Source organism: Anolis carolinensis, chromosome 3 (assembly GCF_035594765.1).
Source record: "Anolis carolinensis isolate JA03-04 chromosome 3, rAnoCar3.1.pri, whole genome shotgun sequence".
In the NCBI taxonomy this organism is placed as follows: domain Eukaryota; kingdom Metazoa; phylum Chordata; class Lepidosauria; order Squamata; family Dactyloidae; genus Anolis; species Anolis carolinensis.
This window is the reverse complement of record NC_085843.1, coordinates 81,961,323-81,980,038: the sequence shown is the minus strand read 5'-3', so window position 1 is coordinate 81,980,038 and position 18,716 is coordinate 81,961,323. Positions and strand designations below refer to the sequence as shown.

Genomic DNA, 18,716 nt, shown 5'->3' with positions numbered 1-18,716 from the left:
CACGCATGCGCCTCATCGTCAACCGAACCAGGCGCGTGCGCGAAGGACCTCACTCCGATTCTTCGCCTCCTTTCTGCGCCGATTGGCCCAGCCTTCCAGAGATTTGGGAGGCGTGGCGGGCGTTTTCCGTCGCTCGCGGATGACGTGTTAGGAGAGAGCCGAGGGGGTCCGGCGGGCGGCCGGGCAGGGCGGGCGGCGAGAAATGGCGGAGTATCTGGCCTCCATCTTCGGGACCGAGAAAGACAAGTGAGTGGGGTCCCCGTCCCCTCAAGCTGGGCTCGCACGAACGGCAGCTAATTCCTGGGGTGGAGCCACTCAGATGGAAGTTTCGCGGTTCCCCACGAGGCGCCCCTATTCCTTCCTTTCTCCATCTCGGGCTTTGAGGGCCCTTTTGCGCGTGCGCGCTACAAGCGCGCGAAACGTTCCTCTCCCCTCTTCTTCCGTTGTTGCTGTCTCTCTCAATCCTGCGCGAGCCGGGGGCGGCCCTTCTGATTGGAGCAGGCTGCACGCGCTCTCTCTCTCTCTGCTCCCCTCCCCCAAAGCCTGGAAGGGAAGCGCGCGACGGCTGGTTGGCGAGCGCGAGGCCGTCTTTTCCGGCTACCAGGCGCCGTTTCCCCACCCCCAGCCCATCCTGTAGTGGGAGCGCGCGCCCACGAGAGGCAGAGAGAAAGGGAATCACTTGGCGATATTTGCGCTCTTTCTCTTTTCAGGCCTTGTTTCTCTTCATGAGCCATAATAATGAGGAGACTAGACCGGGGGAGGGGGGAGAGGAGAGGGAAAGAAGCAGCTCTATTGGTAAATTATTATAACAGGATTTTTTTTTTCGTGTCAGGAGCAACCTGAGTCTTCTGGTGTGAGAGAATTGGCCGTCTGCAAGGACGTTGCCCAGGGGACGCCCGGATGTTTTTGATGTTTTTACCATCCTTGTGGGAGGCTTCTCTCATGTGCCCGCATGGAGCTGGAGCTGATAGAGGGAGCTCATCCGCGCTCTCCCCGGGTGGGATTCGAACCTGGCAGCCTTCAGGTCAGCAACCCAACCTTCAGGTTACAAGGCTTTAACCCATTATGCCACCCAGCGCTCTGTCATAACAGGATGATCCAATCAGTTTAAATATACTCTTCGAGAATTCATCAGTAAAAATCCCACCCTGAGCCTATCAGATTCCTGTCAGGCCTAAGTGAGTGTTTCAAAATGGGTTTCAGAAGCTGATCTAGGGCCTTGTGTGTGTATTTATTGGGTTGCTGTGAGTTTTCCAGGCTGTAAAATAATTTCTAATAATAAAACTTTGTATCCTGCTTCCATCTCCCCAAGGGGACTCAGAATGGTTCACATGGAGACCAAGCCCCATCGACAGATAAAGCAATACGACAGCATATATAATTAAAACAATAACAGTAAAACAATATTCATAAAATAAATAGCATGCAAGCATGGCCATGTTCAAAATGATCTTAACGGATTAGAGAGATGGGCCGGAACTAACAAAATGAAGTTCAACAGGAACAAATGTAAGATACTCCACCTAGGCAGGAAAAAAAATGAAATGCAAAGATACAGAATGTAGGATACCTGGCTCACAGCAGTATGTTTGAAAAAGATATTGAAGTCCTCACGTACAAGTTAAACATGAGCCAACAATGTAATGTGGCAGCTAAAAACGCCAATGGGATTTTGGCCTGTATAAATAGGAGTATAGTGTCTAGATCCAGGGAAGTCATGCTACCCCTCTATTCTACCTTGGTCAGACCACCCCTGGTGTCAAACTGTCCAATTCTGGGCAGTGCAGTTTAAGGGAGATGTTGACAAGCTGGAATGTTTCCACAGGAGGGCGACTCAAATGATCAAGGCTCTGGAGAACAAGCCTTATGAAGAGTGGCTGAAAGAGCTGGACATATTTAGCCTGCAGAAGAGAGGGCTGAGAGGAGACATGATGAAGACCATGTATAACTATGTAAGGGGAAGCCATAGGGAGGAGGGAGCAAGCTTGTTTTCTTCTGCCCCAGAGGCTAGGACACAGAACAGTGGCTTCAAACTACAGGAAAGGAGATTCCATCTGAACATGAGGAAACACTTCCTCACTGTGGGAGCTGTTCAGCAGTGGAACTCTGCCCTAGAGTGTGGTGGAGGCTCCTTTGGAGGCTTTAAGCAGAGGCTGGATGGCCATCTGTTGGGGGTACTTTGAATGTGATTTCCTTTTTGGCAGGGAGTTGGAGGTCTCTTCCAACTCTATGATTCTATGATTCCAGAAGCATTCCCTCCTGACGTTTTGCCCACATCTATGGCAGGCATCCTCAGAGGTTGTGAGGTCTGTTGGAAAACTATGCAAGTGGAGTTTATATATTTGTGGAAAGTCCAGGGTGGGAGAAAGAACTCTAGTCTGCCTGAGGAAGGTGTGAATGGTACAATTGGCCAGCTTGATTATCATTGAATGGCCCTGCAGTTTCAAAGTCTGGATTTTTCCTGTCTGGGTGAATTCTTTGTTGAGAGGTGTTAGCTGGCCCTGATCGTTTTATGTCTGGAATCCCCCTGTCTTCTGAGTAAAGGTAAAGGTTTCCCCTGACGTTAAGTCCAGTCGTGACCGACTCTGGGGGTTGGTTCTCATCTCCATTTCTAAGCCGAAGAGCCAGCGTTGTCCGTAGACACCTCCAAGGTCATGTGGCCGGCATGACTGCATGGAGTGCTGTTACCTTCCCGCCAGAGCGGTATCTATTGATCTACTCACATTGGCATGTTTTCGAACTAGGTTGGCAGGAGCTGGGGCTAACAGCGGGCGCTCATTCCGCTTTAACACACTGTGCCACCTGTGTTCTTTATTTACAACCTCTGGGGATAGCTGCCATAGATGTGGATGAAACATTAGGAGAGAATGCTACTGGAACATGGCCATACAGCCCGGAGAACTCGCAGCATCCCAGTGATTCCAGCCATTAAATTTATTTATTTATTTATTTGCTATACTTTTACCCCGCCCTTCTCACCCCGAAGCGCAGCTTTACAATGTGGCAACAATTCAATGCCGTTTAAAATACAAGCAAATCATGTAAAATACACATTTAATTACAATAAACAGTTAAACCATTAACATCACATGATCCAAGAGCAAAGCCCGGGCCATTCCATTACTCAATCCTATGTCTTTCATGTCTATTACTGCATCAGGTTTCCGAAGGCTTGGTCAAAAAGCCATGTCTTCACTTTCTTGTGGAGGGGGGCGGGATTCGATAACACGTGTATTATTTAATCAATGTATTTATATTGTGCCCTTCTTACCCTGAAGGGGACTCATGGCAGCTGACAGGAAAGGCACAATTCAATGCCTTGAACACATCAACATAAACAACACATACTTTAAAATCATATAATTAATACATAACAATTCTTAAAAAATCACACATGCCAGGATCCATTCCAGTTTTCATCTATATTTTTCATTATTGCATTGAGATTGGGCTCACAGGCTGTGGTGCAAATACATTTGCTATTAGGGTTTGGGGAATTAGCATGGACCTCAAACTATTCCACCCAACAAATAAAGGCATTGAGTACTTTTTTTCTCAAACAATAGAAGCGTGGAAGCATTCAAGTATACATGAAAAAAATACAGAACTCCTTTGTACAGGTTCAGCATCCCTTAACCGGAATTTCAAAATAATCTAAAAATGTCCACATAGTGGGCTGAGTTAGGGGCACCTTTGCTTTCCCGTGTTTCAATGTACACAAATTTTGTTTCATGAGCAAAAATAATATACATATTTTATGTAATATTACCTTTGGAGTCTGTGTAGAAGGTGTATATGAAATATAAATGTATTTCGTTTTTAGACTTGGGTTCTATCTCAAAGATAATGAATTATATGTATGCAAATATTCTAAAATCTAAAACCCCAAACATTTCTGGTCCCAAGCATTTCAGAAAAGGGATACGCACTCAGACTGTATAACAAATGTATGAGGGCTATCCAGAAAGTAGATTACGTTTTGGAATTAAAAATGAACAAAGTATAGGAGAAAACATTTACCATATGCAGTTGAAAGCCAGATGCAAATACCACTTCTCAACATAGTGCCCATTGAAATCTAGGCACTTCTCATAGCGATAAAAGAGTTTGGAAAGTCCTTCCCCACCAAACTTTGCCGCTTTTGCAAATGCTTGCAAGGAAGGTTATGGTGACCGTTTTCTACTTTCTGGATAGCCCTCGTATATACAAACTTTTGATAGATTTACTTATAACTCTTTCAAATACAGTAGATTCTCACTAAACGGGCCGGCAGAACGTTGGATAAGCAAATATGTTGGATAATAAGGAAAGATTAAGAAAAAGCTTATTAAACATCAAAATAGGTTATGATTTTACAAATTAAGCACCAAAACATCATGTTATACAACAAATTTGACAGAAAAAGTAGCTCATTACACATTAATGCTGTGTAGTAATTACTGTATTTACGAATTTAGCACCAAAATATCACAATGCATTGAAAACATTGACTACAAAAATGTGTTGGATAATCCAGAACGTTGGAAAAGTGAGACTTTACTTTACTTTTGTGGGTGTAAAATGTTTTGCAAATACAGTGTTCCCTCACTACTTCACGGTTTGCTTTTCACGGATTCGCTGTTTCACGGGTTTTCAATAAACACTAAAGAATATAATAAACCATAAAAAATTACGATTTTTCCTTCCTTCCTCTTTCTCCTTCCTTCCTAAGGAGAAGCCTAAGGAAGGAAAGAGAAACTGAAGGGAGAGAAAAGGAGGCGGAAGCAGCTTCATTTTCGCCTCACAAGGCAGCGGCACAATGACGCTACTTGCAGAGTAAGATTGTAAACAACACAAAGTCCCTACTTCGCGCATTTTCACTTTTCGCGGGTGGTCCTGTAACGTAACCCCCGCGATGTGAGGGAACACTATAGTATTAAATAATACTTTCTAAATGACTATTCAATATGCACAGAATTGAAAGAATGTTGAAGTATCATATTTTCTTAACTTGAAATATACATTTTGTGAGGTAAATATTTCAGTTTATTAAATGCTTCCATACCTCTAGCAAATGTTTGTAAAATGCAAACAGTATTTAATTTTGATTTCAGGGCTCTCTTTGTGGAAATTAGCTATTTTTAAGAACATATTGTTCTTGACTAGAAAGTGAAAAGCCATGTATTTGATGAATATGTGATAAAAGTAGAAAGCACAGAATGTGCCCAACTGTGAATAGAATGTGTCTCACTTTTCACACCAGTCATGTTTCCAATTAATTTGTTTAACTCTACTCTTGTAGCCAAGTATTTTGTATATGATCCTTGTTTACTGTATTATTCCCTCTGTTGGTATTTATATAGATAGATTATATTTTGCATTCTCTTTTTTTCAGAGTGAACTGTTCTTTTTATTTCAAAATTGGGGCATGCCGTCATGGAGATCGTTGTTCTCGGTTGCACAATAAGCCAACATTTAGTCAGGTTTGTGTTTTTCTCTTTGTCAAACTTTTAGATAAATCTTACAGCACAGCTATGAATTTCAGAGCTTCATAGTTATACGTCTATATGTATAGACATGCCTTTGAGTCGCCTTCTTGTTCCCCCCCCCTCCGAACAAACCCCTTTTAATTTCTTCATTGGTTACAGGAAATGGTTCCATTAGATTCCTAATGTTAGAGATCAGCCAGTTGTAACCTTCAGGATGATATTTGGCACAATTTTTTAAAACAAATAGGCAGCCTTTTATGACCCAAATTTGTTTGAACTTTTACCTGGTAAAACAGTTCAGTGAAGTAGCAGAAATGCAAATTCCTACATACCAGCAAAAGCTGGCATTTGAAAATGTGTCATCCTGGTGACTTTGTACCTGTTAAAACTAGCATGTGTGACGCTCATTAGGCACTGTTTAATATCTGCTAAATCACATTTATAGCATTTAAATAAATTTTAACATTCTTACAGTAGTTAAAGACATTCCTACTTAAGCTCGATGTGGTTCAAGTTAGCGTGTTATAGCATATTTTGTATCAGACTGTTAAATATTAAATTCATTGTTTAAAATACAGGCTTTTCTGCATCCTGCCTGTTCATTTCTGGATACTAAAATTATAATAATCAAATACTTAACCAAATTACATTGTTCCCTTTTAGAGCAGAAGTTTTTAAACATTAGATGATACTAATGCAGATGATACATACTGCAGTCAACATTTTTATAATTTGCACTACATTCTTGATTACATTATTAGTACAGGTTGAATATATCTTATCTTGATACGAGATACTTGATACGAGAAATGTTTTGAATTGTGTGTTGTTTTTTTGGAATACCCATACTTCAATATATGTATATTATGAGACATCATAGAGATGGGGCCCAAGTCAAGTCAAAACATGGGATTTATTTATGTTTCATACATCTTATACACATAGTCTGAAATCTTTTTTATACAGTGTTTTAATAATGTTGTGCATAAACAATGGTTGTATACATTAAACTGTCAGAAAGCCGTCACTATCTCACCCACTCTTACGGACAATAGTGGATTTTGGAATTCTAGATATCAGATGCTCAACCTGTACTAATTTTCAGTGTGTGATTTAGAGTTTTGGTATTCATGTTAGTAGTTTTGAGTAACAGAATTATAAATTTATTGCAAAGGAAAATTCAGGACATGTTATATTTTAGAGATATTAATTTGGATCTTCCAGCTTTTGTAGAAGTCACTACAAGCAGCTGGTCATACATTTTAACAATGATAACAATCCTTTCCAATTCATTAATATCTATAGAAATCTAAAATAATACTTTGAAAATAGTTTAGTTAACAAGCTATATCAGAATCAAATGGTATACATTTCCTGGGCCATAGTGATTGTTCCATAATCTGGATCTCTTCATAATTGGAAGCCATGATAATTTTTTAATTGGCTTTGCAGAGGGCTGCAATCAAAGAGTGAAGGGAAAAAAGTCCTCGTTCCACTGAAAGTCTGGAAATATGAAGTAACTTTATTCTGGATTCTTCTGTACCAAATTTTCAATACAGTAGTTTGCTTTATTTAGAATGTTGATAGTAAGAGCATTGTTAATATGAAATAGCCTAGATAACAGTAAGTTGATACTGTATCTGTTATTGTGGCTAGAAACCAACTGATTTTAGTTTCAAAAAGAAAGAAGCTCTGAAAACATTTTGAATGCAGTGGATTACATTCAGTTTGAATGACAGCTCAAACAAACTAACATTTTAATTAAGTAACATGAGCTATTTACACTAATATGGACATTAAACATTGAGATGTTAGATTACTAACTTAAAACATGATTTGTTTTTTCAGACAACTTGATATTAAGAAGAGCGGTACAAATGTAAGGTTTCAAGTCTGCCTGGGCAATTCTTCAAGTAGAAAGCACAAAGGCCGAAAGGATATTTTCTTTAAAGATCTGCAAAAAGTGAACATTTAGAAAGGCGTATTATTGAAACAGAAATTCCACCAAGAAAATGCTTAATAAGAGAAAAGATATTCCCAGTGAAAGTGACCTTTTAATACATTGACACTCCCATGTTGTGGTGCCATGTAGCATTTTTATGGCTCTTTGTACTTTACGGGGTTTCAAATCTGATAACATTGGAACACATGTTTTGCTGTTTCCTTTTTTAAAACTTAGGCTAACCGTATTTCCCTAGGTAATAAGCTGATAGAGCAACTTCTTGGTGAAATTCATTGCTGTCTTCATATGAATGTTTGGGTGATATTTCAAAGACATATTGCAAAAACAAAATAATAACATACAATTTGGATACATTCTATATTTAGCTGTTCACAAAAGGTTGTCTCTTTGCAATTGTCTATTATATGCACAGCAGCCAGTAGAATTCCCCTTTTTATTTTTTTTCCCCGCAGACCATCTTGATTCAAAACATCTATCGTAATCCCCAAAACAGTGCACAGACGGCTGACGGCTCACACTGTAAGTCCCACAGTTGGAGAAATTTTTTTAAAAGAATGGTGTTAAAGAGCCCATTCCTAAATATGAAAAAATCATGTTGGCTTCTGAGCTGCTGACATAAAGCTGTTGCAAACAGGACAAGTGACGGAACTCTTACACTACTAGCCAAGAGTTTGTTAAATGCCTATGTGCAAAAACAACGATTAATAAAGGTAGCCTGATTTGAATTTTTTTGGTTCAGAACTTTTTCAGTTAGAACATGGATATTGGTTTTTATGCTAGGAAGATTAAGCATTAGGCATTTATCAAATATCTTGTTTTTTATCTGAAATCATGGTGGTCTGCTATGTACGGTAAGTAAAGCTTGGGTTTTATTCAATGTTAACAGTCTTAGGCAATAGAGATTTCATGACAGCCTTATTATTGTTTTAGTGGAATCTAGTTCCTGACAATTTTTAACCTTTCTGTACTTCCATATTTTTATGGATTCAGGTTCGAGATCTTTGATGATCAAATACTAGTTGTTGCATTTTAAATAAATGCAATAATAAGTGTTGTGAGATCTCTATTTTTTACTGTTAGATGGTTCAATGAGTCACAAGTTCAATTGCAGATTTCCCTCATGGGAGAAAATAACATCCTCTCTTTCAGCACTGAGACTCAACTAAAAGTGATCACCACAAGGAAACCAGTTTCTTGTTAAACTTATTTTCCGTAATATAAAGTTGTTGCGTTTTGTATTTCAGACCATTGCCCTCTTGAACATTTACCGTAACCCTCAAAACTCTTCCCAGTCTGCTGACGGTTTGCGCTGTAAGTTCATACAAGTTCCTTCACTGGTTCCCTGGGCTTGATTGTCAGAGCTCAGTGTCAACTGAAGCTGGTCTACCATTTTTAGTTTAATGGAAAAAATTGACCACAATTAAATTTGCCTGACAAATTTTTGCTCCTTCTCATACCCCATGCCCCCACCCCAATTATGTTTCCTCAGAAACTTTGGCTGTCTGCCCATTTTATGTTTTTTTTTTTAGGAACACTTTTTCAAAGCATCCTTGAGCCATTGGTCTCTCTCATCCTTGAGCCATTGGTGTTCACGTTGCTTTTAATCTAGCAATGAGGTCAACAGCATATAAATTTAACTCAAATGCCTTTCCATTTGTTTGTAGAAGTTTAAATCACTTTAATTTGATCTCTTTGCATAGGTGCACTTAAAATTCCTTCCTTGCTTTAAAAACTGACATTCTGAACTGATAGTCATTTATGGGAAAGTGTGGAGATTGTCTTGAACTAGTTCGTTAACACTTGTGTAGTAATGAAATGTGGATGTCTTATTGTCTACTGTATATCAGTAGATGTGAGTTACTTTAAAGGGTAAACAAGCTCATTTGAGATTTACTGATGATGCAGTTAAACAATGCAATTCTTAGGGAATTTATAGTTAAGTGCAGTCTGCTGTTTATAATATTATTTACACTATCACTGTTAGATAATTATGCAGTGATATGTACATTCCTAGGCACGTGTTAAAATTTCCACCAATTTGATAATGAATTCATGTTTAATATTGCATGGTTTGCTGTGGAGATGTTAATCTTCTTTGTCCAGAATCTATTAGCTGAACAAGCATAATTACAGCAACAAGCCTCTCTTAAAATAATAAATCTTCAATATCTTCTGTTAATTGGGTAATTATGCTTATGATCACAGCTTTTTGCTGCTTTATATATTGCATGGTTTGCTATAAACTGGCAAGCAAATATATGCATTGTTTAACTATTCTACTCCCCATCACTGTCATACAGAAATGTCAGCTGTGTCTAGTAATAGTTGTCTGATGGTGTACTCATTTAGCCTAGCAGAACACCATCACTAACGTCAGTTTGTTTAGTATTATTTTTTGCAGGGAAATAATTATATCAAATTTAGCAAAGCGACATATGGTAGCAATTGATACCTTCTGAAAAACCAAAGTATATTTTAAAAGTATGTTTAATGTACAACAATTTTGCTCTTAGAAGTAGATAATTATTAAGCTCTACTATATTTTGTCAGATTGTTTGGAATAGTTTGATGCATTTGTAGAGCTCAATGCATTTTACAGCAGGACTAAAACGCTGTGGATATATTGGCCTAAATCCAATGTCATGCTTATGCTGCAACACCAGTGTACCTGATAATTTTACACTGCACCATCTTGGTACTCAACAGGCTGGTCTAGAGAGCAGGACTTTCGTATTTAGGGGAGGCTGCAGTAGAAAATAGGCCACCCACTGTCCAATTCTGCTGAAAGAAACAGTTCTGCCAGTAGAATCACCCCATTGGATTTTGGCCATTATCTATCTGTCAACATTTCTTATCTCATTTCATCTGTGTCCCTTTAATTTAAATGTAGAGAGCGTAGCTGATCTCTGCCATTTCTTGTCATTGAAGGGTATTGGAAATTGTTTTTCTAAAAATTTCATGGGTTTTCCAATTGTTGAGATTCTGTTTGTAATATATATATATATATATATATATATATATATATATATATATATATATATATTTGTTTTATGCTTTAAAGTTACGTTGTTCATTAGGACCATTTAGGATCAGATAATGCAAACAAATGTAGTTTAAATTCTTCTCAATGTATACTAAAATTGTGCAGAAACATCCATTTCTGCCCACATACAGTGATTTTATGACCATATCACCTGCTTTTAAATAGTAGTAAACTAGTAGTCTGTAAATACTATCTTGAGGACATGGTAATATAGCATGACTTGTTCTAACTGTTCTGAAGAATGTGAAATACTAAATTGACTTTTGGAGAAAAAATGAATCTATCTGTCTCTCATAATTAGTAAACCTAGTTGCACTAACTGAAAGAATGAAAAACATGTTGTCTTAATAATGTGTTGAATACGTTCAGTTGATTGTGAGCAGGAAACAAAATCTTAGGCTATCTTTCCTGTAACACACTCTTCTGTTCCCTCCTTAATTTGAATCCTAGTAATCATTCTCCAAAAGTTGGTAATGAAAACATGCTGCATTAAAACTCAAAATATTTGGAACTCACAGGTTGTGTTCCACAATTTCAGTTTCCATAGATTAAGCCAGCTTCTCAATGGAAGGATGCCATTGGGTTAGAGATTAAAACTTTAAGTGATTGCTGTGGGTTTTTTTCCCTTAAAGGACTTACAGAACTGCTTATGATCTACTCATAATGACTAGCAATGTGTTTCATATTTTTACTGCAGTAAACGCCTGACATTTCTCTAAAAATATTTTATAATGTGCTCAAAGTCCATTAAATTGTTAGAAGATGGATTCTAATTAGTATGACTTGATATTTCCAGGTGCTGTGAGCGATGTTGAAATGCAAGAACATTATGATGAATTCTTTGAGGTATGTTAAACTAATGCTTTGAAAAGTTTGTGTTGGTGTGTGCATCAAGAGATGACTGCTGAAGTGTTAAGTTCTAAACATTCTTACGGGTAAAAAGGAGGCCAAATGTAAACCACATCATTCTACCATAAGTGGAGATATGTGGTTCCATATGCTTGTTTGAAAAAAACTTGAGTCAAATATCTAAAGAATATAACTGAAAGATTTTTCAGCAATAAGAAGGTATTACAATCTACTGTGTTTTCATACCAGTTAGACCCTTCAGTGATAATAGAAATATGATGTGCTATCAGGAGAGTTTTAACAATACTCAATATTTATGTTTTTTTCCAGAATGCTTTATGTCACCCTAAAGTCACTAGCACTTTCAGTGAAAACACTTTTCTATTAACTTTTAGAGATAACCATAAATCAAGCAGCTTTGAGACTAGCTGGTTTATTCTCTCATGAGCTTCCACACATTTCAGTCCACATTTTCTTAGCTTACATGTGGTTTGGTGCCTCTGATTCACATCAGACCATCTAATAAAGATTCTTAACAAATATTACAGAAAAACATAACAGGCTAGATTGAGTTCTGATCAATTGACCCTATCTCACATCAACATATGTAAGAAAAATGCCATAGATTTCAAAAGGAATTCTTTGTGATGAAGTCAGTCTAGGCCCAATTCAGTGGGTTTGGTTTTTTATTTCAGTTTGAGAAGTGAAGTTTCACTTTGGATTATTAAAGCTATTGCCAGATAGATAGATAGATAGATAGATAGATAGATAGATAGATAGATAGATAGATAGAATATCCCAAAACTGGGGACAACAAAAATGTGTTCAGCTTGCTGATACTTCCACTTTGGATCAGATTAACATTTCGGGTTTTTGGGTGGGGGGTATTCAGGAAGTCTTCACAGAAATGGAAGAAAAATATGGTGAAGTAGAAGAGATGAATGTCTGTGACAACCTTGGAGATCATCTAGTTGGAAACGTATATGTAAAGGTAAGGCTAAAAACCAGCCTATTTGCCCACCAAAATGCAGTCTCTGGATCCACTGGCCTTTAAACCTAATTTAGAGTTTAATGTCTGAAAACGTGGCAAACACAATTTCTAGTGGCTAATTCCCATATATGTTTAGAACTATCTTTGCATAAGGCCCAGTCTGAAAGGATTGAATTATGAATTCCCAAAAAAAATTATGTAACAGGCATTGGTGCGTATTAGAGCTACTGGAGCTGTTGGTCGGAAATGTGATAAAGCATTTTATGAAATACTTTTCTATGGGTGGTGTACTTCACTAACACTCTTGCTGTGGAAGTTGTTGCTGAACATGAGCCAGTAGCTGTGGCTATCTACAAATATTTTTGGATTATAGTTTTCATAATTCCTTACCATTAACTAGATCTTCTGAAGGCCAGCAATAACTGGGATGCCAGTGCTGATTCAGGCTTAACCTTTTTTTTATTCATCAATTGGCCATCTTTTGCCATATTTTTATATTTTCCAATGGAAACCTGTGTAATTACCAAATCCATTTATCTCTCACTAGAAAAGAAAATTGATTTTGTGTTGCAAAAACTGGCCAATGTAATCCCTAATTGCTGTGAACATATGCACAAATTTTTCCAATATCTTAGAAGAATCATGTGATGAATTTTGATAAAGCTCTTTCAAGAGGAAAGCACTTAATACTCTATAGATACACTTAATGATCAGTGGATTAATGCTGTTAAATTATGATACCATATCTCTTAAGAGTATCCTAGAGCAATAATGTCTCTTTCCTTGATCTTATATTTGTTTATATTAAATATGTGCTTGATTTTTATAAACATTTTCAGTTTCGACGTGAAGAAGATGCAGAAAAGGCTGTGATTGACCTAAACAATCGATGGTTTAATGGGCAGCCAATTCATGCTGAGCTCTCCCCTGTGACAGATTTCAGAGAAGCGTGTTGCCGCCAGTATGAAATGGGGTAATTAACATTTTTTCTATGCTTTTGTTTTGTTTTTTGAGACGGCTTAGAAATCTTTTTATGTGATAATACATATTTTTGACACCAAGTGTCATACTTCATAATTCTATTCTGAATGTTATTGGGTTCCTTTCATCGGGGTATTTTAATCTAATGATTTTATCTGATATTGCTGCTATAGTCCCCCACCACCACCACCACCACCTTTGAAGTTGACTGAATTGCATTGGTGGTTGTTTGATATTATTACTGTTGTATAAACCTTTGTTTTAACTTCTATTTTATCATCATCTTGTGTTTTAAACTGTGTATATTGTTAATGTATTTGCGCTGTTACTTTTGTAACATTGTGAGCCTCCCCGAGTCCCCATGGGGAGATGGTGGTGGGGTATAAATAAGGTATTATTATTATTATTATTATTATTACTTCTTTAATCTTAATCTGCTGAATTCCCCTTTCTCCTTAGTGAGTGCACCCGAGGAGGTTTCTGTAACTTCATGCATTTGAAACCCATTTCTCGAGAATTGAGACGTGAGCTGTATGGCCGCCGTCGTAAGAAGTAAGTGTTTATGTTCTGTGAAAGTTTGGGTGTTTTTTTTTTGTTTGTTTTTTTTTTGGGGGGGGTGGGGGTGCCATATGATTTTCCAGACAAGGAGAACCTAGGAATAATCCAGTTTGGGGATGAGTAGACCTCAGAATTGTGGGATATGCTATTGTTTGTTTTACTAAAATCCCTGGATACCCCAGTCATAACCAGGTGCAAAATGGGTCTTAAGTGGACAGAAGCTTCCTCAGAATTAAGGCATATCTTATGCCTTAATTTGAGCATATCCATAGCTGATCAGTACCAGAAGCACGAACATACAAGTCATTTCAGATAGCAATCTGCTCCTAAACTTTCCTCCCCTCATTTCCATATTACTAGTCTCAGTTCCTAACAGGAAAGCATTTTTCCTTATTACTTATAGTGTTAGATAATTGAGTCAGAAAGCACTGCTAATCTGCTGCAACCGACTCAGATTTATTAGAGCCTGGTTAACATTTTACCTACCACTGAGCTAGATGCTGAACTTTACTGATTTATCATATCTTATGAAGTTCAAAACCAATGAACAATGGAACTAGCTATTAAATTATTTTGATAATTTGATAATGGATGCAGTAACAGCAGCCCAAAGGCTGGTTGTTTCAAATCATAAAGCATTTATTTATTTATTTATTTATTTACAACATTTATACCCCGCCCTTCTCACCCGAGGGGACTCAGGGCGGCTTACAAAAATTGGCAAAATTTAATGCCCAAAGTGCAATCATAAAAACAAAACAATATAAACAGATCCATTAATAACATTATTAAAACACATTATAAAAACCTTAAAAAACATTTGCTTCAGTATTCTTGTTGAAATTTGTTATAAAACAATTTTCTGCTGAGTTTTTTCTACCACATAGCTTTTCAATAGTTCAAACATTCAGAGTTTTGGCAATAGTAATGTATTTATTTAATTGCTGATGTTGTGCCTCCTTAGAATTATACTTAGTGATGATAATGGGACATAAGGTCACATTCATGCAGACTATTTAAATGTTGTGATTTAATTGTGATAGAAACCAAGCAACAGTACCAGAACACTAATTATTAAGATGTCTTACACTGTTCATATACTGCACTGAGAGTGTTTCCAGTGGTTATGAAAACCCTGTTTTCATCTTTGTGCCAAAGTCATATCCAGTACTAGTTTCTCTTTGTATAAGACATTATTGCACAGCTCATTACAGATTTATTTGGCTTTATGTTGCACGTGCTAATGTTGCCTGCTTTACAGGCATTTGTGATTTTGTTTTGGCGTGCTTGTGAGGTTTTTTTGCCCAGTTGTAAGTAATAAATACTCCATGCTTAAACATAAAAAGAAATAAATTGTGAAATTATCAGTTTTCTTACCAAAAATGTGATTAGATTAAAGCTATTAGTCTTCTTAATCTCATTCTTCAATTCCATTTAAAACAAAAATAGTTCTCAGATTATTTTGCTATGATTGAAAATGTTTTTTTAACTCTCTGTGGGATGATATGTAGCTTATGGACCACACTTCACCCACCTGTTATAAAATAATCCATGCAGGGGGAGCCCAGATAAGGCAGTGGTCTGATAAGGCAAATGTATTGGCTTTTACAAATATGTTCAGACAAACATAATTATAGCTCCTTTGCAGACCTTCCATACCCATGAGGTAGGACTGAAAGGGACATTCCCACCTCCTAGACAATTTGAAACTAGGAGCTCTTCCAGACAGGTCCTATATCCCAGGATCTGACCCTAGGTTTTGTGTTTATCCCAGATTATCTGGCAGTGCAGACTCATATAATCCAGTTTAAAGCGGAAACCTGGGATCAGATCCTGGGATATAATGCCGATCTGGAAGGGCCCTAGAACTCCTGAATATAATGTCTTATGTAGGCCTGGCAATGGTGCACAAAGTATTTACGAAAAGCACACAACCTATTAAGGTAAAAGATGGGGCCCAGCATTAACGTCACCACAGTTAATGCCGCCCAACCTATCCATTGCGGGATCTGGATAGATGGTTAGGCCTAGAAGTGCATTATGCACTTGGTCTGTGTATGTTGGGTTAGAAGTAGCATAACTGTGAGATGGTTGTGCTGAAGAGGACAGGAGTGCAACTTAGTGATGCCAACATGCAAAGACAAGCCTAAACCTGCTTGCTGATGACTGAGAGATGTTTCTGCTAATAGAGGGCCTTTATCGCCTTAAACATTTACCAATGATGTAATCCTATTTTTCCTGAGAATATGTTCCATCTAAGTCAGAATTTACTTCTTCGTTGACAGACTGCTTGAAGGTACGTCTGTGTGCTGACACACAGGAATGCATAGGTTTGCACTGTATATATCATGTGCCTGGTTAGTTCCTGCTAAAATAAATACTTGGCATCAGTGGAACCGAATGTTGACTTGCCAAATTCCCATCAGTTTAGTGTATCTAGTCATATTGGTATTTATGGTTAAATATAGTCAGATTAATGACACTGTCCTACTGTAACGTAAACAGAAAGGAGTATTTTTTAACATTGTGGTCATATTCAAAGGATGGAAAAGAGGGAATTATTTGTGGGGCAAGTGCTGTGATATTTACTGATTAAGAGCACATCTACGCTGTAGATCAATGGTTCTCAACCTGTGGGTCCCCAGGTGTTTTGGCCTATAACTCCCAGAAATCCCACCTGGCTTACCAGCTGTTTGTATTTCTGGGAGTTGAAGGCCAAAACATCTGGGGACCCAAAGGTTAAGAGCCACCACTGTAATGTAGTTTGACACCACTTTAACTGTCATGACTTAATGCTATGGAATCATGGAAACAGTAGTTTTACAAAGTCATTAGCCTTCTCTGCCAAAGAGTGCTGGTTTCTCACCAAACTACAACTTCCTGGATGCCATAGCATTGAGCCAGGGTAGTTAAAGTTATTCCTAACTATTAATTTCACAGTGTAAATGCACACTAAGAGGAGCACAAAAATCTGATTTTTTTTCCCATTCGGTTTTTTAAATGCTTTATACTTGTACAATGTGTCTTGTAGTTTACTGACTCATTACAATGTGTATGAGAAAGCAGCTTTTAGTGCATTCGTTTTGGATTTCTAACAGGCATAGATCCAGGTCAAGATCCCGTGAGCGTCGCTCTAGATCCAGAGATCGTGGCCGTGGAGGCGGCGGAGGAGGAGGAGGAGGAGGAGGAGGCGGTGGCCGAGAGCGCGATAGAAGGCGGTCAAGAGATCGTGAAAGATCTGGGAGATTCTGAGCCATGGCATTTCTATCTTGTCTGTTAGAAAGTGTTGTAGTTGATTGACCAAACAAGTTCATAATGACAATTTTTTTAAAAAAGATGGGCTTCTGAATAAAAATTTGTAGTGATACAGTTTTCTTTGCGTAACTGATTTCTTATGGAAAAGGTATTTTAATTTCCCTGACTGAATGACTGAGGTAATAATTACAATGTATTACAGATGAGCAGGTTTTTACATTTAGGTATGACTGAAATTATTAATGTATATAATATTAAAATATTATATATTATATACATTAAATAATGCTTTAGGAGTTACATGTTTAAGTTTCCCTCTTCCGTTATGCTGTCTGCTTATTTAGGTTAGCTTAGGCACAGCCTTAAAAAGCTGTGCAAGGAGGATTTCTTTACTCAGTCAAAATGCTTAGTCGCATATATCTGTATGTTACTAAGAAGTCTGTGCTCTGTGAATGTGGCATTTACAATAAATCCAATTTTTGACTTAAAATTTAAAGCCTATTTTCTAAGTGCTCCTGAGTAGTTGCTACTCCCAGCTGTATCAAAATTCACAAGGTAGTCCCCATATTTTTTCTTACTTCGTTTTGACAAATGCCTTATTACAATTGTGTGGGTGCCATCATAACAAGCTAGCTAGAAATTTTAAAGGTGGATATTGACTCTAAATTGTTGATGGATTAAAAGTGGGACTAATCTAGCTGTGGTTCAACAAAGACTCTTATTTCACCTTTGCAAATAGGTCCACAAGAATTGCTAGTGCACTTAAAATTCAAACCTTTGGCTGTTTTTATTTTATGACTTTATCAGCCTTCAATAGATTGATTTACTGACCTTTTATTAAAATAAACAATAATTTAAAACTCATGTTTGTCAGCATCTGTTCCACTAACAACTGCCCATGAAAATAAGAAAACATGGTAGTGATTTCACATACACTTTGGATTGCTAGATGTTATCTAGAATTTTTTTCGTGTCTGGAGCAACTTCAGAAACTGCAAGTCGTTTCTGGTGTAAGAGAATTGGCTGTCCACAAGGACGTTGGCCAGGGGACGCCCGCATGTTTTACCATCCTGTGGAAAGCTTCTTTCATGTCCCTGCATGGGAAGCTGGAGCTGATAGATGGGAGCTCCCCTGATTCGAACTACTGACCTTTTGATCAGCAGTCCTGCCAGCACAAAGGTTTAACCCATTGTGCCACTGGAGGCTCCTGTTACCTAGATTATTGCATGGGAGAGAAAGAAGCATTCAAAAAGTCTGGAAACCTAAGAATAGTGATAGATGGCTAAAACTAGGAAGTAGTTTTTACTAATACAGTAGAGTCTCACTTATCCAAGCCTCGCTTATCCAAGCTTCTGGATTATCCAAGCCATTTTTGTAGTCAATGTTTTCAATATATCGTGATACTTTGGTGCTAAATTTGTCAATACAGTAATTACAACATAACATTGCTGCGTATTGAACTACTTTTTCTGTCAAATTTGTTGTATAACACGATGCTTTGGTGCTTAATTTGTAAAATCATAACCTAATTTGATGTTTAATAGGCTTTTCCTTAATCCCTCCTTATTATCCAAGATATTCGCTTATCCAAGCTTCTGCCGGCCCGTT

The 18,716-nt window shown here is 37.7% G+C and overlaps 1 protein-coding gene across 3 annotated transcripts; it reads left to right on the top strand.

The window, feature by feature from the left end:
* Positions 1 to 86: 86 nt before the first annotated feature.
* On the top strand, positions 87 to 17,972 carry u2af1 (U2 small nuclear RNA auxiliary factor 1). 3 transcript variants are annotated; one of them, XM_003218978.4, is made up of 8 exons: positions 87 to 246; positions 5,375 to 5,462; positions 8,676 to 8,742; positions 11,271 to 11,320; positions 12,216 to 12,314; positions 13,154 to 13,287; positions 13,755 to 13,847; positions 16,952 to 17,972. In XM_003218978.4, exons 1-8 carry the CDS (start codon positions 203 to 205, stop codon positions 17,103 to 17,105), a joined length of 729 nt encoding a protein of 242 aa, XP_003219026.1. In that variant the 5' UTR covers positions 87 to 202; the 3' UTR covers positions 17,106 to 17,972. The 3 variants fall into 3 exon arrangements, with proteins under 3 accessions (XP_003219026.1, XP_003219027.1, XP_062831229.1); XM_003218979.4 differs by lacking the exon at positions 8,676 to 8,742 and adding an exon at positions 7,884 to 7,950; XM_062975159.1 differs by lacking the exons at positions 87 to 246; positions 5,375 to 5,462 and adding an exon at positions 7,894 to 7,950.
* Positions 17,973 to 18,716: the final 744 nt, after the last annotated feature.

Bases quoted from the DNA above. Each gene is read 5' to 3' on its own strand.
- u2af1 (XM_003218978.4), top strand. From the start codon at position 203: ATGGCGGAGTATCTGGCCTCCATCTTCGGGACCGAGAAAGACAA. The intron at 12,315-13,153 runs GTAAGGCTAAAA...AAACATTTTCAG, and splicing joins TTGGAAACGTATATGTAAAG to TTTCGACGTGAAGAAGATGC. The intron at 13,848-16,951 runs GTAAGTGTTTAT...GATTTCTAACAG, and splicing joins TATGGCCGCCGTCGTAAGAA to GCATAGATCCAGGTCAAGAT.